The following is a 19,985-nucleotide window of genomic DNA, read 5'->3' as shown; positions in this document are numbered from 1 at the left end:
CACAGCAGGTGACTGGGCAGCGCTGGGGCTAGAACACAGGCAGCCCCCGACCCAGCCCCGCACCTCACCGTCCTCTTGGAGCCTAGACAATTGACCATTCGTCTGACTCACTGAGTCCCTGCTAGGTATGCAACAAGCAGCGGACAAGGCACACAGAAAGTGTTGCCTTCACTGACCAACATTCTAGTGGAGGAGCCAGCAAATCTGACGTTGCAGAGTCCTGGGTGCTTGGAAGAAACCACAACGCAAGATGAAAGCAGAGGGGCTGGAGCAGGGGAGGGGCCCGTTTGGATGCAGGGATCAAGGGAGGCCCTCTGAGGAGGGTGACACCTGCATTGCCAGGTGGGAGGGCCAAACAGAGAAGAGCTTGAAGACGCGCTGTCTCCCTTTATAAATTTATTTATTTATTTTTGGCTGCGTTGGGTCTTTGTTGCTGCGCGCAGGCTTTCTCTAGTTGGGGCCACTCTTCATTGCGGTGCACAGGCTTCTCATTGCGGTGGCTTCTCTAGTTGTGGAGCACGGGCTTTAGGCGCGCAGGCTTCAGTAGTTGTGGCACACGGGCTTAGTTGCTCTGCGGCATGTGGGATCTTCCAAGACCAGGGCTCGAACCCGTGTCCCCTGCACTGGCAGGCAGAGTCTTAACCACTGCACCACCAGGGATGCCCCCTGCTGTCTCCCTTTGCACCCACCTTTGCTCATCTACCAAATGCTTGTCACAAGAGGTGAAATGGCACTCCTGTTGACTTTTCCTCAGTTCTGTCAGTTTCTCAGTGTTTCCCAAAGACAAAATACTAAACAACAGGTTGCAAGTTCTTCTACATTCCCAGGGAGGTGCTGGATGACACATGTAGGACTTAGAAGGGGGGTGACCAAGAATCAGTTTGGTTCCTGAGGTATGAAAAGGAAATGAGATCATTTCTTTGGAGGGAGCCGTGGATATGCTGAGAATCTCAGGCTGCCTGCTCTGGAAGCCTGGTGGGAAGCACTTCCAGGGAACCACTCAGAGAAGCTTATTCTGGGTGACTTGGATTTTGGGGAGGACATAGGGGCCTGGTGACTGACACACACACCCAAGAAAGCTGAAGTCCAGAGAGACCATACTGTCAGCCTGAGGCAGGAGAGAGACAGACAGATAGAGAGACACGTGCACAGTCAGAGACAGAAAGAGAATCACAGAGACAGCTTAGGGCCGCTTTAAATCTCAGGAGGTCTCCTTAGAAGGGCAGGATGACCCCAACAGGGAGGTGAACGACCAAGTTCTCAGGGCCTGAGAGGAATGTTAAGCGACCAGCTGGAGGCACGCGCCACCCAACGTCCCTACAGGTGCCCCAGGGAGGAGCCCCTTTTGACATCCGTGCAGCCCAGAGAGAGGCAGGGTGGAGACCACAGCCCGGGTACTTCAGTGCCACTGAACTCGACTTTGCTTGTTCCAGGTCTCTCCTTCTCTCCCTCCTGCCAACACAAGGAGGGTCATAAACCACTGTCATCAGGTCAGAGGGGAAAGGAGAGGGAGGATGGAGGAGCCCAAGGCCTGTGCAGGTGGGGGGAGAGTAGAAGCTCTAACTGGGAATGATGATCTCATTATCCCACAAAGTAAATGCCAAGTGGAGATGGTATGGGTGACCAGAGGGACTTATTATCTGGGAGTGAGCCTGGGCCTGCCCACAAGCTCGTCCAGGAGTAGAGCAGACTAAGCCCCCAGAGCCGGTTTGAACGGGCTGGCGGGGGTGGGGATGGAATAAAGGTGTGTTCTGGTTGTACCACCAACCCTGCTCTTTAGAGGTGCTGATAATTCCAAAAGATACACGCACCCCAATGTTCATTGCAGCTCTATTTACAATAGCCAGGACATGGAAGCAACCTAAATGTCCATCAACAGAGGAATGAATAAAGAAGATGTGGGTACATATACACCATGGAATATTACTCAGCCATAAGAAGGAACGAAATTGTTCCATTTGCAGAGACGTGGATGGACCTAGAGACTGTCATACAGAGTGAAGTAAGGCAGACAGAAAAAAACAAATATCGAATATTAACACATATATGTGGAATCTAGAAAAATGGTACAGATGAACCTATTTGCAAAGCAGAAATAGAGACACAGACGTAGAGAACACATGTATGGACACCAAGGGGAGAAAGGGGTGGCGGGATGAACTGGGAGATTGGGATTGACGTATATACACTGCTATGTATAAAATAGGTAACTAATGAGAACCTACTGTATAGCACAGGGAACGCTACTCAATGCTCTGTGGTGACCTAAATGGGAAGGAAATCCAAAAAGGAGGGGATATATGTATATGTATAGCTGATTCACTTTGCCGTACAGCAGAAACTAACGCAACATTGTAAAGCAACTATATTCAATAAAAATTTAAAAAAAAAAAAAGGTGCTGGCTACGCACTCTTCACTCCCCCCAGGAAAAGCCCACATTTCTAACCTCTCCCCTTCCTGTGTTTGCATCACCTTGGACCCTCACCTCCTTCTGAGATGCCCCATTAGCTGCTCATCCAGGCTGTGAGTGCCTCAGGCTAATGGCCCTGCCTCCCCGCCCTTCTCTCCCTTCCGGCTCACTGCGCATCCTGGCCACCCTCCCTCAGGGGACTCCTGAGCCTCAGAGACACCTGGCAGCACCAAGAGGTGAGTCCCTCTTTCTGTGGCTTCTCTCCCCACAACAATTTTTCCCCAGATCCCCAGAAGCCTCCGCTTAGGGGGAACCCCTGAAGCTGGCTAAAGTCATTCCCTGTGACACCAGTGGGACCTGGCTTACCCCTGGACTCTCCCCGGGGGACCTCCTTCTCCTGCCCTTTGCTACAACCTACACCCCGACTTCCCCTCGGCTAGGCATTGCCACCAGCCCGGCACTGCCTGCTGTAGGGGAACAGCTCCTTCTCTTTCCAGGGAACTGGGGAAGGGGTGCAAACACAGGAATCTAGCTTCCTTTCCTGAGAAAAATACATACTGTCGGGCTCAACTCTGTTCATTTTTTTCTTCTTCTTTTCTTTAAAGATTTTTTTGATGTGGACCATTTTTAAAGTCTTTATTGAATTTGTTACAATATTGCTTCAGTTTTATGTTTTGGTTTTTTGGCCACGAGGCATGTGGGATCTTAGCTGCCCCAACCGGGGATCGAACCCGCAGCCCCTGCATTGGAAGGCGAAGTCTTAACCACTGGGCTGCCGGGGAAGTCCCTCAACTCTGCCCTGAATTCTCTCCACCGCTTGTCTCCCCAGAGTCTCAGAAATCAAGAGGCCTTCCCTCTTCTGGGACCTGCACGCCTGTGCTCCATCTCCTCCCGTTACACCACGATCGCTCGCTTCATTTTAAGGGGGCACATGGTGGAGAGAAAACAGAGGACTGACGGCTAGTGGTCCTCGCTTCTAATCCAGGCCACCTCCCCCTACCAGCGTCTGTCTCCCCAGCTATCCCACTAGATGGCTTCTCGCACCCTGAGCAGGTGCTGAAACCAGTCTGTGACTCTGGGAGCCCCCTTTCCGGGCCCTGAGATCTGGGGGCAGGGAGCCAGTGGTGCGCACGAGGGGCCCCATGCACCTGCCCCCGCAGCTCTCCTTCGCCCTCTATATGGCCGCCTTCGCGCTGGGCTTCCCGCTCAACGCCCTGGCCATCGCAGGCGCCGTGTCCCACGCCCGGCTGCGCCTCACCCCCAGCCTGGTCTATGCCCTCCACCTGGGCTGCTCCGACCTCCTGCTGGCGACGTCTCTGCCCCTGAAGGCGGCGGAGGCCCTGGCTGGGGGAGCCTGGCCCCTGCCGGCCTCACTCTGTCCTGCCTTCGCCCTGGTCCACTTCGCTCCGCTCTACGCGGGCGCGGGCTTCCTGGCCGCCCTGAGCGTCGGCCGCTACCTGGGAGCAGCCTTCCCCTTGGGCTACCAAGCTGGCCGGAGGCCGCGCTATTCCTGGGGCGTGTGTGTGGCCATATGGGCCCTTGTCCTCTGTCACCTGGGGCTGGTCTTTGGGTTGGAGGCTCCAGGAGGCTGGCTGGACAATACCACCAGCTCCCTGGGTATCAGCACGCCAGTGAACGGCTCTCCAGTCTGCCTGGAGGCCTGGGACCCGGCCTCGGCGGGCCCTGCACGCCTCAGCCTCTCTCTGCTGCTCTTCTTTCTGCCCCTGGTCATCACGGCCTTCTGCTACGTGGGCTGCCTCCGGGCACTGGCCCGCTCAGGCCTGAGCCACAGACGGAAGCTAAAGGCGGCCTGGGTGGCCGGTGGGGCTCTGCTCACACTGCTGCTCTGCTTGGGACCCTACAATGCCTCCAACGTGGCTGGCTTCCTGCACCCCAGCATCGGAGGCTGCTGGCGGAAGCTGGGGCTCATTACAGGTGCGTGGAGCGTGGTGCTCAACCCACTGGTGACCGGCTACTTGGGAGGGGGCACTGGCCGGGGGACAACACGTGGGGCAAAAACAAAAGGGGGGCCGTCCCAGAAGTAGTCATCACTGCAGGGGGGAGGGGCAGGGAGCAGGAGAGCCAGACTGCTTCTCCAGGCGCCTGGCGAGGGCTGCTCCAAAGGAACTGCAGGGCGGTTTTGCCTGGGGGGCATCCCCGGAGCCACTTATGGGAAGAACTGAGCCTGGCAGAAGATGGCATCCCAGGTGGAGAAAGAATGGAGGCCTGGAGCTGGGTCACAGGAGGAAGGTAAGCTGCCTCGGCACACATCTGCGCGATTTCCCACCTCTGTCCGTTTCTCTTCTGCGTCCTGACTGGCCTGACTGCCAGTGTGCCCTGTGGGGAAGGGGGGAGGGAGGTCTGCTCCTAAGCCAGAGGAACCGCCGCCACTCTGATGGTATACTTTGGGAGATGTTACTCCAAAATCATCTCCTAGGAAAGACCATTTTGAATTTCTGAATAAGAGGCCGGAGGCAAGGTAATGACATTGTTATACCATGTGACACCCACAAGGGGGCAGCATTAGAACTGTGAACAGGACGCTGGTAGGAAAAGATGCCGGGGGAAGGGAAAACACCAGCAACACCAGAAATATACGTGACAGTCACCATGCCAAGTGCGTTACAAGTGTTGTCTCATTTCATCCTTCCACGTTCCTTTGATTTAGCCATGCGGCTGCTGTACAGATGAGCAGACCGCTCACTGCAAGAGGGTGTCAGGCAGAGGGGCAAACACCGACTAAATTCTACCCTGTGCTTTGCTCACCAAGCCGTGGGCCTAGCATGGGGCTGCTTCCAGCCAGGGGAAGCAGCAACTTATTCTGATTTGAACAAAGGCACTCCTCAAGCAGTGCACCCTGGTGCTGGGCTGTGCTCACCTGCAGGGTGTACCTTTTCCTAATTTGCACTAAGGTGCTGCATGAGTTGGCTGTGGTCATCTTCATTTTGCGGGGTTTAGAAATTTACCCGACGCCCTACAGCAAAGAAGCGGGGGGACATAGGATGTGATCCTTCCAGGAGGATCAGGGGACATTTGGAAAACTTGGGGTATCAGGGTTAACGCCTGTCCTTGTGGTCCCTTTTGCGAAGGTGAATGGTAGCACCCTGAACCCGAGAGAGAGTGGGCAGAGGACAGTGGCCGCGAGAGCCAAAAGTCTGGGCGTCTGCTCTGAGGCGAGGAGTAGGAAACAGACGTTCCTCTAATGACGATAAAGACATGAACACACAGAAGCAAAAAAGTGGCAGCTACGTGCCTGACGAGCCGGAACTGGTTTACACAAGTTATCTCTTTTCGTGACTAAATGTCTACAAGGGGGGACTCCCCTGGAGGGCCAGCGGTTAAGACCCTGCACTTCCACTATAGGGGACACTGGTTCGATCCCTGGTCGGGGAACTAAGATCCCGCGTGCCGCGTGGTATGGCCAAAAAGAAAAAAAAAAAAAACTGTCTACAAGGGCAAGGATTTTTGTTTCATTTGCTGATATATCCCCAGCAACTAGCAGAGAGCTGAGCACACGGTAGGCTTGCAGTTAATATTTGCTGAATGAGTGAATGCTCATAACAGCCCTCCAAAAGAAGTCTTATTATCCCTGTTGTTAAAATATGGAAATGGGCCAGAGAAGTTCAGTCACTTGCCTGAGGCTCTGCCGAAGCCAGAAACAAGTCTGTTCTCTGCGCAGTGGTGACATCAGAGGATTTCAGCCGAAGGCCGAACTCCAGCCCAGGCAGCTCCTCCTGTAACACGAGAACCACTCTCCCTTCCACAGCACCGGAGCACCTGCTGGTGCCGGGCCACGTCTTCCAGTGACTTGTGCCTCCTCCACTTAGGGGAGATTTCAGTTCCTCCCTGGGGCAGGGGCCCCGCACGACCCACCCCCAGCATCCTCTGGTGACCCTCGCTCCTTGGGCCCTGAACCTTCTACCAGTGCCCCTAGCAGGTCAAGCCTGTGCACCGCACCCCCCCCGCCCCCGTTCCCTCTGCTTGTGCTGTTTGCTCCAGGGGCTCTCAGCCTCTGTGTTATTGATGTCTTTATTATCCTCCCACCACTCAGACCCCCCCCCCGAGACTGCTGTACTTCTTGTTTTGTTCACTGCTGTACTTCTAACAACTTATTTGAGATAAAATTTACATATCATAAAATTCATCCACTTTAAATGTACAATTCCGTGATCTTTAGTAAATTTACCAAGGTGTGGATTATATTATATCACTATAATCCAATTTAGGACATTTTTATCACCCCAGGAAGATCCCTCATATTCACTTATAGTTCATCCCATTTCCACTCTCAGTCCCCAGGCCACCAGTAATCTATCTTCTGTCTCTACACATTTGCCTATTCCAGACATTTCATAAAAATGGAAACATACATGGTCTTCTATGTCTGGCTTGTTTCACCTAGCACAATGTTTTTAGGTTTATCTGTGTTATGGTATACATGGGTATTTCATTCCTTTTCATTGCCAAATAGTATTCCATTGTATGGCTATGCCACATGGTTTATCCATTCATTGGCTGATAGACCACCAGGTGATGTTTCCACTTTTTGGTTATTATGACGAATGCTATTATGAACATTTATGAGCCAGTCTCTGCGTGGACATATGTTTTCATTTCTCTTAAGTAGATACCTATAGCAGAATCGGGTTACGTGGTAGATTTATGATGCCTTTCAAAGTGACTCCATCATTTTACATGCTCACCAGCAATGTATGAGGATTCCCATTTCTCCACATCCTCACCAACACTTGGTATTATCCGATTTTTTTTTTTTTTTTTTTGCTTATAGCCATTCTAGTGGGTATATGAAATGGTATCTCATTGCACTCCATAGATATTTGAATGAATAAGTAAATACTCTCTGAAGCTGGACAGAAGTTTGAATCCTGGTGGTGATACTTAACAAGCTGTATTACCTGGAGTGAATCACTTCCCCACTGTGAGGATTTCAAGACATAAGGTGGTGCCCTGAGAAGCAGTGGGTCTGCTATGGATTATGTGCCCACTGAAAGGTAGCTGTCGTCATCATTGCCACCAATGTTAATATTATTACTATTGGCCCAAAGACAAGCCCACTCGAGTGGCTGGCAGACGGCATCTGTCAAGGGCTCGCCATGCTTACCACTTAACTTAGCCTTTGACACATATTAACGCTTTAATGTACACAAGCCTATGAGATTGGTTATGATTATCCCTGTTTTATAGATGAGAAAGCAGAGATACAGAGGGCTTAAGTCACTTGCCCCAAATCACAGAGTTAGTAAGTGATAGGACCAGCATTGAACCCAAGCCCCGGCTCCAGAGCCCAAGCTCTACATCACTGTATCACACTTCCTACCCTTACAACAAGGCAAACTGGATGAGTGCCATTCTAGAGGAGCAGATAAAATTCAAGTAGAGGATCAGAGAGAAGAAGACGAAGTCTGCTCATCCCATCTGAGGCTGCTGGGGAGCGAGGCGCGCAGGCAGTCGTGGAATTTGCCCCTCATTTTGTGTACTGGGCCGGCACTGCTCACAGAGCTAACGGCATCTTTTGTGCCATTGCTCGGCAGTGAGTGACGTCATGGGCACTGCCAGGTTTTTATCAGTTCTGCCAGATAATAGCTCACCGGACTTGTTCTGGAGGAGCCAGCGAGTTGCTGAGTGGCAGAGAACTTGGGTTCTCAAAGCAGCAGGTAAGCACGGGACCCTGAGGGGCTCTGTGGACGGCACCTTGGTGCTTAGAGAAAGGAAACAGCAGACAGGGTGTGACCAGGAAGAGAGGGACAGGAAAGGGATAGGAGCCAGGCTATGACCAGGAAGACAGGCAGGCTGACCCCACTGGGGAAAGCACTGGGGGCATGAGGGAGTGAGGCTGGCGATGACGTTCCCTTCTGATAGCTGAGAAGCGGATGGTGCAAGATGCCCACCCAGACTGTCATCTCTGTCCCTCTCTTGCTAGTGGCCATGACCACGAACACCAGCTCAGACCGGTCCTTCTTCCTCGGCAATCACGGGCTCCACTGCTCCATGTACCTCTTCACCTTCCTCACGGGGCTTCCCCTGAAGCTGGAGGCCCTGGTGATCCTCGTGGACAAGCTGCAGCGCTGTCCGGCGGCCGTGCGCGTGCTCTTGCTGAACCTGACCCTATCGGCCCCGCACCCCGGTGCTCTTCCTGCCATTCCACGTGCTGAAGGCAGCGAGCGGCACGCGCTGGCCCCTGCCCTTCATCTTCTGCCCCTTCTCCAGATTCCTCTTCTTCACCACCATCTATCTCCCGTCCCTCTTCCTGGCAGCTGTGAGCGATGAGCGCTTCCTGAGCGTGGCCTACCCAGTTTGGTACCAGACCCGGCCAAGGCCGGGACAGGCTGGCCTGGTCAGCGGGGCCTGCTGGCTCCTGGCCACCGCTCACTGCAGTGTGGTCTATGTCACTGAATTCTCGGGGCGCTCCTCCCCCACCCAGGGTATCAACGGGACCTGCTACCTGGAATTCTGGAAGGATCAGCTGGCGGGACCTGCTACCTGGAACTCTGGAAGGATCAGCTGGTGGGACACGCTACCTGGAAATCCGGAAGGATCAGCTGGCCTTTCTTCTGCCTGTCCAGCTGGAGATGGCTGCGGTCCTTTTTGGGGTGCCCCTGCTCATCACCAGCTACTGCTATAGCCACCCGGTGTGCATACTCGGTAAGGGAGCCAGCCAGCGCCAGCGGAAGTTGGTGGTGGGCTCGCAGCAGCCATGCTGCTCAACTTTCTCGTCTGCTTTGGGCCCTACAACGTGTCCCATGCTGTGGGCTACATCCAGGGTGAAAGCCCGAAGTGGAGAAGTTCCGTGCTGCCCCTCAACACCCTGAACTCCTGTGTCGACACCCTTTACTATTTCTCATCATCTGGGTTCCAAGCTGACTTCCAGGGGCTGCTGGGGAGGCTGACTGGAGCCTGTGGCCCTTGGTGGCAGGAAGGCAGCGTGACACTGAAGAGTGAAGGAGAGGGGCCGCCACAGGAGCTGTCTAACATACAGGGGGGCTCTGGAGCGGGTGGCCAGGTGGACTGGCCTGCAAAGCAGATCATCCCTGGGGCAGTTCCAAGCTCAAGTCAGGCAGCACCTCGGAGAGGCAGGCTGGGGACGGGCACTGTTTGGGTCAGAGCAGGTATCCAGCCTTAGCCCAGCTCTTGATCTTGCCACACTGCCCTCCCTTCTCGTGCCCCAACACGCTCAGGGAGCGGTCACGGTGAGAGAGAACTCTGGAGAATAAGGAGCTCCCCGGGGCAGCAGGCGAGCTCCTGTGCTTTGCTGAAGGTGAAGGAGGAGCTGACAGCAGCGTCCAGGGTCTGAGGCAGCTGCCCAGTGACTTGGGACAGGAGAGAGGAAGAATCTGTCCTTCAGAACTACCGACTCAGCTGGGCAGGAATGGGGACACAGGACTCCAGGAATGAGGGAGCACCCTGCTGTGACATGCGCTCTTCCAGCAGGTTTCCACTGTTCAATAAATTCAGACTTTCAGGGACATTCATGAAAAATGACAGAAGAAAAATTACCTAAATAAACTTGGTAGCAAGCAAAAGAGAATGGTTTTTTCTTAATCTTTTTTTGTTTTTATGGTGTGTGTGGGCGGTGTATGTGAGCGTACCTTAGGTGGTGTTGATGGATGGAAGGATAAAACACGAAGACTCTGAAGGAGAAGTGTTAAACTATAAGATGCCTAGTTGCTGGGAGAGGATTTGGATCGGAAGAATAAAAGTAATAGCTAACCTATCTTAAGGGCTTAGCCTGACATCGCCTTTAATCTTCTCAGTAGCCGTGAGGCAGGTACTATGACTATTCCCATTCTACAGGTGAGGGAATGGGCCCGGCGAGGTGAAGTCTCTCACCTGAGATCCCATAGCCAATAAGTGGTGGAAGCAGGACTGGAAGCTGAAATTAGTTGACTCTGAATCTCAGGTCCCTGAGCCACTCTGCCACCAGCTGTGTGTCATCTGCCGTGACTGGGCCCAGTCAAACTTCCAGAGTCGGCTGAGGCAGTCTGACCAGGACAAATGTAAACAGGCCACAATGAAAAGCATAACTAGATGCAAAGCAGATCGACTATTTGTGTAGATACATCCTCCTCCCAGTAAAGAAACCCTCTCGGAAAAAAAATAAATGAAGAGAATTAGTTAGCCCAGTTGACTTCGGGTTACTACAAAGACAAATGTGTGTTCTTAAGAGCTATTTTTATCAAACTGTGATCACTTAGTAATTTTTCATTTTCCACTGCGGGGTGGTGCATTAGAAAGCGTCGGTCTGGGCCTCCTCCCCTGGGAAAGCAACCAGAGAAATGCTGGCACCTGCTCGCACTGTCAGCTTTATTATTTCTTCTTTTAGTTTGCTTTTTTTTTTTTTTCTTTTAATGACAAACCAAGAAGTCTCTTACTTTATTTTTTTATTTTGGCCGCACGGCACAGCATGTGGGATCTTAGTTCCCTGACCAGGGATCAAACCCGCGCCCCCCCGCAGTGGAAGCTCGGAGTTTTAACCACTGGACCGCCAGGGAAGTCCCGGTCAGCTTTAGTTCGAAAACATTTATGGTGCACTTACTGTGTGCAGATGGCTGCGCTCAGAACTTTCGGGATTTCAATACTAACGTCTTTAGCATCTGTTTTCTCCCTGAGGTTAAGGTCGCTGGGGAATGAGGACTGGCTGTGGATGGGGACTGGGTCTCAGGTGGAGGGAGAGAGACATCGTCTCTGTACAGAGATGAAGGCATGAGCTGTCCCTCTGTCCCATGGCTCATCTGTCTGTCCTAAGGCACTCAGACCTTGATGTGAACATGGGTCTGCGTGGTTCAGAAAGGGCACAGTGGTGACGTGGAGTCTTGCAGCTCCAGGAGTGGTAGCAAGGACCCACGAGTGAGGACAAAGAAGAGTTGGAAACCCCGCCTTCCAGAGAGATCCATGGAGAACAGGAGTCTGACTCCTCCCCAGAGTTTACACCGAGGAAGAAGAGGCAGCTCAGCTGGCTTTGCTGCCCCCAGCTGTCACCCAGGACCCCACCCTTACCCCAGTCTGTGTAAACTGAAGGCTGACGGGTGGGGAGAATGAAAAGTCATCAGAGGCTGGGTGGTGGTGAGGGCAGAGTTGTAGTGTTCTCCATATCTCTCGGAAGTCAAGGGAAAGGGGTGCTCAAGGAGTAGAGCACGTGTTCTGGGGCAGCTGCCCCGTGCCCATCTAAGCAGAGGAGGGAGACGGGCAGAGAGGTGGTGTGGGCGCGTATGTGTGAATGACGGGGCACCAGGCACTCTCCCCATCTGGCAGAGCAAGCAGGTATGAGGCTCCCATGGATGAGGGCATCGCAGGAACAGGGCTGAGTGGGGGAGTTCTGGGGTGCTGGGAGAGGTCAAATCAGGTTGGGCCTCCCAAGACCGAGGTCAGAAGAACTCAATTCTAGCTGCCAAAGAGAGCCAGCATCCCGGTACCTGACTCACAGCAGACACCAAAAGCTATTCAGTATCAGCTAAAGCACTGTTGCTCAAACTTTTGTATCATTGTTCCCTCAAGGAGCCTTTTAGGATCTTTTCCTCCTACTCAGTACCTTCCCCTCCCTGCCCATGAAATTTTGATACAACAGACATACCATGTATCTGTTTATGTGTGTGCCTTTTGGAAGGCCACAAACCACCGTAAGACTTTTTGGCTACCCCAGAACTAATTTTCACATCTTTGGGAGCAATACTGCCTGTTCTGAGAACGCATGAGCTAGATAACAGGTCTCCTTACTTACAGAGTGATGAAGCCTGTCTCACACAACTGCAGCCCAACAAAGCTGTGTTCATTTTCTTGCTGGAGCAAAGGAGACCACACTCCAGAGGAAGCGTGGGGCATCTCACGAAAGAAGAGACGGGGTTATTAGAGGTTTGGGGTAAGGGTGACGTTGAGGTGATGCTTTGATGAAGTTGTATTTGATAGGCTCAAAGCACAGCAGGCCTGGGTGGAAAGAGGTCAATCTCAGGCCTGGGCTGAGAAGCAGACCCGGGGTCCGATTCTTTGGAAAATACAAAATAAAGATAAAGGTAGAATTTCGTGCCTGAAAACTCCTTATCTGAAGCTCTGGGGGGCTGAAAAGCAAGGCTGCTTCTCTGTGTCACAGGTTCCTGCCCAGAGCCTGCAAGCAGCAGAGGAATGCTCCATGCTCGCTGATGGGATTTCAAATAGCCACGTTGCTGACAGTCTGTGATTTTATTTTATTTATTTATTTTAAATTTATTATTATTATTATTATTTTGGCCACGCCACACGGCTTGTGGGATCTTAGTTCCCTGACCAGGGACCGAACCCAGGTCCCGGCAGTGAAAGTGCGCAGTCCTAACCACTGGACCACCAGGGAGTTCCCAGTCTGTGATTTTTAGAGAACTAGGTCTCTTAGCAGTATAATTTTGTTAATTAACAAAACAAGTTTTTAAAGGTTTATAAAAGGGAGTCATTGATGGCCATGGGAGTAGGAACCTTTCCCTCTTAGAAGGAAGTGTCCCCCCCCCCAAAAAACCTAGGGCAGTGTAACCCAGAAGGATGGGAAGAAGTGTAGACTAGATTCATCTCTGCCATAGGTTCCCTGGGCCACAGGTCAAGTCTCAGCTCGTAGGAGAATGGGGAGGAGGCTAGGAGTTTTAAATCACCAAGCGTGACCAGAAGCCTAGGAAAGCCACTCAAGAAGTCATTAAGAAATTGGCAGAGACGGTCCACGCAGCCTGACTGAAGGTGGTCGGTGTTGAAACCACTGCAGCTCAGACTATCCATGAACCAGTGTCAGTCAGAGTAGGGCGGAGGGGCAGGCAGGAAGCAGGGGGGCCCGGGGACGTGGCTGACTTGATAACTCTTCCTGACCTGAATATACCACCTGTGACCAGAATCTTAGGATAGTTTAGCAAGTCTGTGTATGTGCCTGGTGGGGCAAGGGAGGCTGTGATGCGAAGCAGAGAAGTGAATCTGCTTCACTTGGACCCTGGGAAGGGGCAAAAAGTAGACCAGGTTAGGGTTGGGGGAGAGGGGGTGGGAGGTGAAGAACAGATGGGGGTAGGTAGGAACAAGAAGACTGGGAGTCTAGTTGCAAAAATCATCCAAAAGGAAGAAGCAGAGCAGCAATAAGAAGTAGAAAGAGGGCTTCCCTGGTGGCGCAGTGGTTGGGAGTCCGCCTGCCGATGCAGAGGACACGGGTTCGTGCCCCGGTCCGGGAAGATCCCACATGCCACGGAGAGGCCGCAACAGTGAGAGGCCCGCGTACTGCTAAAAAAAAAAAAAAAAAAAAAAAAAAAAGGAAGTATAAAGAGATGTGGTAGAAAAGTCAGGCCATAGATTCTGGGAGAGGAGAATCAGAGGTGAAAGACAGAGGCTAGGGTGGGGAAACAAATAGAGTAAAATAGTGTGAGAAAGTGTTCAACTTTTTACCTTCCTCTCTCTGACATGACCCCTCTGGTTGAAAAAAAAAAAAAAAAAGGCCAAAGCAATACAGGTAGTTGTGGCAGCTAAAACTCTGCAAAGAGAAGTGAGAAGCTTGCTGAGTTCCCTTTAAGGCCAGTTCTGAAAAATCATATGGAGGGAGATCAGGGCATCAAGATGGTTGCCCATATTCTGGGAAAAGGATGCTGGGGTCACATACCAGGAGAAGAATTGGCTAGAATGAACGAAATCTGATAAACACTGTTGGAAGTGGAAAGGTGCCTGGAGTTGATCCCCACGGAGGCATGGAACCAGGGGAGAGAAAATGTTACAGAAGAGGAAATGGGGTAGAGAAATATTTTTGGAAGAGAGTGATTTTACTGAATTCAGACTAAAAGGGTACAGTGAGACAACTAAATCAATTATCCCCTGTTGCAGATCCCCCAGCCCGAGGGGTTGAATCGTAACTGGAACTAGTCATGACAATCTTCTTCCCCTTTATAGGTGACTGGTCTCAGGATGGACACATGACCCAATTTTAGCCAAAAAATGGTAAGAAGTCTGCTGAGGGTCTCTGGGAAAGATAGTCCTTCTTACTAGAAGAGATAGATGTGTGAGGAGCTGCCCTCTCCCTTCCTGGTTTGGAAGATTTTACGTGAGGATATGATACTTGGAGCTACAGCAACCGTTTGGGGGCCGTAAGACCACATACTTGAAGAAGAAAGGTAACAAGCTAAAGGTGGCAGAGAAGAAGGATGGAAAGGGCCTGGGCCCTTGATGAACTTGTTGAGCTGGGATTACCACCTCCAGTCATCCCTATGGCTGACTCACTATTGGCCAGATATTCTCTAACTTGCAGCCAAACGCATCTTAACTCTAATGGATAAGATGCTGTACCTCAGCATCCTATATCCTACTGAAAACCACACAGTGATGTCTTCTTTTATTTTAACTTGTTTTATGATCCTGGAATTTCTAAACTCTATTTGCTTTGTAGGAGTTATGAAATCTTAGTGCTTATCCTACCTATTATGGCTGTACTTAGGGGAGATTTCTTATGGTTCCAGTCAGTAGCTCTGGCATCAAAATATTGGGACACCCCATTATTCAGAAAGGGGCTTTTGAGAGCTGGCTGGCTGGGGCTACGTGGACATAGCACTACAACTGACTACTGGGTGGGCACTTTCTAAGGTCGAGTATCATCTGACTGATAGTCTCCCCTGCAAGCTCTCCTCCTTTTATTGATAAAAATTCCCATGTTTGTTATCAGATTTTTAAAGATTTTATATTGAAGTATAGTTGATCTACAATGTTGTGTTAGTTTCAGGTGTAGAGCAGAGAGATTCAGTTATACGTATACATGTATCTATTCTTTCTCAAATTCTTTTCCCATTTAGGTTATTACAGAGTATAAGCGGAGTTCCCTGTGCTATACAGGAGGTCCTTGTTTGTTATCTGCTTTAAATATAGCACTATGTATCTATCAATCCCAAACTCCCAATCTATCTCTCCACCCCCTTTCCTCCCCTGATAACCATAAATTCATTCTCTAAATCAGTTCGTTTGTATCATTTTTTTTAGATTCCACATATAAACGATTTCATATGATGTTTGTCTTTCTCTGTCTGACTTACTTCACTTAGTATGATAGTCTCTAGGCCCATCCATGTTGCTGCAAATGGCATTATTTCAGTCTTTTTAATGGCTGAGTAATATTCCATTGTATGTATGTACCTCATCTTCTTTTCCCATTCATCTGTCGATGGACGTTTAGGTGGCTTCCATATCCTGGTTATTATAAACAGCACTGCAATGAACATTGGGGTGCATGTATCCTTTCAAACCATGTTTTCCTCTGGATATATGCCCAGGAGTGGGATTGCTGGATCATATGGTAGCTCTATTTTTAGTTTCTTAAGGAACCTCCATACTGTTCTCCAATATGGGATCTTGATTGCCATGGAAACAAGAAAGGATTGAATGAGTGGGGTGGAGATCATGAACGGCGCTGCCCTGTGGAAGGGTACTTGGCCCTGTGCAGGGTACTTGGCCTTACGCAGTGTTCTTAGATCCAGTCTTCGTACCCATGGAGTCACCATCACACATGCCCTGCCCATATGAAGATGAGGAGATGTGTTCCTGGATACCTAATTTACTACTTGTAATTTATGCACAATCATGGGCTTGCAACTCACTGATTCCCTTGTCCCCTCACCCCTTCCTAATAATTGTTTTCTAGCAGTTCTCTGTGCTTAGAGCACAACCCACTCTTCTAGGGTGTTCCCTAAAAGCCTCCTCTAAAATAACTCCTTGTTTGCTTACACTTTGGAAAACAAGCAAATTATTTGCTGTAAATCAAGAGGTCAGCCAGAAAAAAAAAAAAAATGTAAGCAGGAAAGTTCACTGCAAAGTGAACTGAACAAACAGGCCAGCAAGTTTTCTCACCGACTGCCGGTACCGGCAGCACTCCTGCTGCTGCATGCCGACCACATGCCAACCAGCCTGGTGAGGAATCGCCCAGTTCAAAGACACAGGTGGGCTTTGGAGGCATGACTTCTGAGGTTACGAGCAGCAGGGTCCTCCTAGGTATTACTCAGGAGGATGAGAGCCTCTCTATATACACAAAGTCTGCATGCAAATATTCAGGGCAGCTTTAATCATAATAGCCCCAAACTGGAAACGGCCCAGGTGTCCATCAAAAGAGAATGGATTTTAAATCTGTGATGTAGCCATGCAACGGAACACTACCTGGCAATAAAAAGTAACAACCTGCCCATATAGATAACAGTATAGCCTCTGACTGTGATATTGCCATTTATAATGAATACGTATTTGGTCTTCATCCCCATTTCTGGCACAGAGCTCTTAAAACCCTTAGAATTTCCTAAGCGATGAGAGCAACAAAGGTGTCTTTTGTTATGCTAATAAGGTGACTTTTGGATCCCCACCTAAGGATGAGGGCTGATTGCCAGTGGGACCAATTATGTGATTGGAGGGTTGGAACTGTCAGTCCTACCACCCCTCACCTCCAGGGATGGGAGAGGGGCTGGAGGTTGAATCAGTCACCAATGGCCAATGATTTAATCCATCTTACCTTTGTAAATGAAGCCACCACAAAAACCAGAAAGGATGGATTTTGGAGAGCTTCTGGGTGGCAACTTGGGGAAAGCGGCGTGCTGGGAAAGGGCATGGAAGCGACTCACTCCCTCTGGGTAGACAGTGTCAGAATTGAGTTGAATTGTAGGACACTCAGCTGGTATCGGGGGAACTGCTTGGTGGTGTGGGGGAAATGACACCCCAGGTTGGAATTGGTACCAGAACCCCTTTAAGTGACAGAAAGCATATCCGTGGTTGTCAGGGGTTGGGGATGGGACAGGGAGGGGATTGGCTGGGGGGATACCAGAGGGACATTTTAGGGTGATCGAAAATCTTCTATAACTTGATTGGGGTAGGAGTCACACAGATTTGTCAAAACTTAGTGAACTCTATGCTTAAAATGGATGCTAAAATGCAAATTAAGCCTCAATAAAAAGAAGTTGATTAAAAATGTGGTAACACCTCACCTCTGGGCCCAAATGATAGGTGTACATACCATCATCAAAAAAATCTTCTCAAGTTTCAATAAGCCAAGCAGGCGTCTGCTTTTACTGTGCCACACTCTGTAGCAGTTCGGACGGCTGTGGAACAACCCAGGTTACACAAGAGGGCAGAAACCATGGTGCAAACAGGTGATCAATGGCAACCAGCTCTTGATGCTGGAGATCCGCAGGGAGCAGTAAGGACTATGGCCGCCTGGACAGCGCATGGCCCATCTGAATTCATCTCCTGTCTTGGTACCACGCAGGGCTGTGGACTCCATGTTGCCACACCTTCCAGTCTTTCAAGTTGGAGATCCAGCTGTTGTCGCTGTTTTGGGGAATTTTATCTTCTTTTAAGCTGATAACCAATTCAAAATGTGAAAGGATTGTGTGCGGTGAAAACAAACCAGAACTGAGGGCTGTGGACAGCTCCTAGGCTCCCAGTTTGTGGCCTCTGCAGCAGTGGAGGTCGAGGAGGGTTCAGCTGTTGAGGATGGATGGGTAGGGAAGGAAGCAGGGGGAAGTGTCATTTTGCCATAAGCGCGGCTCAGAGAAAACTTTCCCCAGATCTGATGGCAAACAGCCGCAAAGACCTGCTGACTTTCTAAAATCATTCTTACGAGTCCCTCGCTCTCATTTAGAAGTCCCTGTCTACCTCAGCAGCCCTCCTCACAGGGAAGGTCCCTGGAGGACAGTCAGTCAGAGGAGACGCACTCCTAATACCCCATGATCCCCGGATCCCTCCATCTCGACCCTGGCTCCTCCTCCTGCCCCCACTCTCTGGAAGGCATTGTTCATTGTTCTGGAAGGTTCTCCCCTTCTGTTCTTGCCCTACACCCTCTCCCCAGGTGTTCTTTTTTTTTTTGGTCGTGCTGGGTCTTAGTTGCAGCTCACTGGCTCCTTAGTTGCAGCTCACGGACTCCTTAGTTGTGGCATGCATGCGGGATCTAGTTCCCTGACCAGGGATCGAACCCAGACCCCCTGCATTGGGAGCTTGGAGTCTTAGCCACTGGACCACCAGGGAAGTCCTCCCCTGGTGGTATAATTCACTACCATGGCTTGAATCATTGATGACTCCCAAATCTCTACCTCTGGCCCCAGACTCCTTTGTATCCAGCTGTGTCCAGGGAGCATCCCAACTTCACAAGTCCAAACCGAACTTTTCATTCCATCCCCCAAATCTGGTCCCATTGCCCAGCCTATTCCACCTCTGTAAATGGTGGAATCTACCTTTCTGCCCATGCCAGAAACCTGGGAGTCATTTTTTTTTAACAATTTAATTTTCTTATTTTTAAAATAATCATACTTTAAAAAGGAACTTTTTTCAGGGAGAGCTGTACAGTTCTGTGAATTTTAACACACACAGATTCCTATAACTACTACCACGATCAAGATAAAAAGGGGGCGGAGTCCCATCCTGCGCTCACCCCTAACCACTGACAACCACAGATCTTCTCCCCATCATCATGGTTTCACCTTTCCAAGGATGTCACGAAAACGAAATCCTATAATTTTAACCTTTTGAGACTGGCTTCTTTCACTCAGCATAAGGTCTTTGATATTCATCCGAGCTGATACTATCACAGCTTGTTTCCTTTTATTGCTGAGTACTTTGTTCCACTGTATGACAGCACCACAATTTGCTTATTCACACACCCACTGAAGCACACTCGGGTTGTTTCAGTTTAGGGCAATCATGGACAGAGCCGTTCTAAACATTCATGCACAGGTTTCTGTGTGGATATAAGTTTCCATTTCTCTAGGTCAAATATCCAGGAGAAGGATGGCTGAGTCATATGGTAATTGTATGTTTAACTTTTTAAGATACCTTCAGTCTGTTGGCCAGAGAGGCTGTACCTTTCTCCATTCCCTCTGGCAATCTATGAGAGATGCAGGTGGTCCACATGCTTGCCAGCACTTGGGGGTGTTTTAGCATTTTTACTTTAGCCCTCCCGATAGGGGTAGAGCGGTCAGGAAGCCGCTTTGGATGTCCTCTCCTTTACCACCTACATACAATTCACCATCAAGTCCTCCTGGTTCTGTCTCCAGAATATACCCTGTATGAATCTACTTCTCTCCAGCTCCACAGCAGCCATTACCTCTCACCTGGCCTACTGCAAAAGCTTTCAACCCAGTCTTTCTTTTTGTCCTCATCGCGATCAGTTCACACCACGCCAGAGGAACCTTTGAAGAATATAAACTAGATCATGTCATTGCCCTGAATAAAACCTTTCACTGGTTTCCTGTTCCGATCCCCTCTTCCTGGCCTACCAGGCCCTGGGCCCATCTGGCCCTGACTCTCTCTCCAGGCTCCTGCGACGCCTTCGCTGATATCACTCTGCTGGCCTGACCTCAAGCTCTTAATCTCTGCACACAGTTTCCTTCACACTTTGCTTGGCTGACTGACCCCCTTCTTTCAGGTTTTCTCTCCAATGTCATTCTTTAGAGAGACGTTCCCTGATCACCCAATTTCAAGTAGCCCTCACCTCCCTTGAGGTGCTGTGACAGTTTGACTTACATACTTGTCTGTTCGTTTCATATGTGGTTCCTCCCTCTAGACTGAGAAGCCCTTGACAGCAGTCATCATGTCTGTTTTACTCATTACGGT

At 50.3% G+C, this 19,985-nt stretch overlaps 2 protein-coding genes across 2 annotated transcripts; both read left to right on the top strand.

Annotated features, from left to right (window-relative positions):
* The first annotated feature begins 3,553 nt into the window (after nt 1–3,553).
* Nucleotides 3,554–4,456, top strand: FFAR1 (free fatty acid receptor 1). The gene has a single exon (XM_022586411.2). It carries the CDS (start codon nt 3,554–3,556, stop codon nt 4,454–4,456), a length of 903 nt encoding a protein of 300 aa, XP_022442119.2.
* Nucleotides 4,457–7,798: 3,342 nt separating this feature from the next.
* On the top strand, nt 7,799–10,648 carry FFAR3 (free fatty acid receptor 3). Its single transcript, XM_089902368.1, is given in 5 exon segments — nt 7,799–8,086; nt 8,353–8,543; nt 8,545–8,881; nt 8,958–9,107; nt 9,110–10,648. Coding segments are annotated over 5 exon segments (1,233 nt in total). The 5' UTR covers nt 7,799–7,974; the 3' UTR covers nt 9,553–10,648.
* The last annotated feature ends 9,337 nt before the right edge of the window (nt 10,649–19,985 follow it).

The sequence above is a fragment of the Delphinapterus leucas genome, chromosome 20 (assembly GCF_059928025.1).
Source record: "Delphinapterus leucas isolate spDelLeu-1000000601 "Yukka" chromosome 20, BTC_Dleu_Yukka2, whole genome shotgun sequence".
Lineage (NCBI taxonomy): Eukaryota > Metazoa > Chordata > Mammalia > Artiodactyla > Monodontidae > Delphinapterus > Delphinapterus leucas.
Note: the sequence above shows the minus strand (reverse complement) of the source record. Positions and strands in the feature narration are given on the sequence as shown.

What these genes read in the sequence shown, in the direction of transcription:
- FFAR1 (XM_022586411.2), top strand. Translation starts at nt 3,554, where the DNA reads ATGCACCTGCCCCCGCAGCTCTCCTTCGCCCTCTATATGGCCGCCTTC.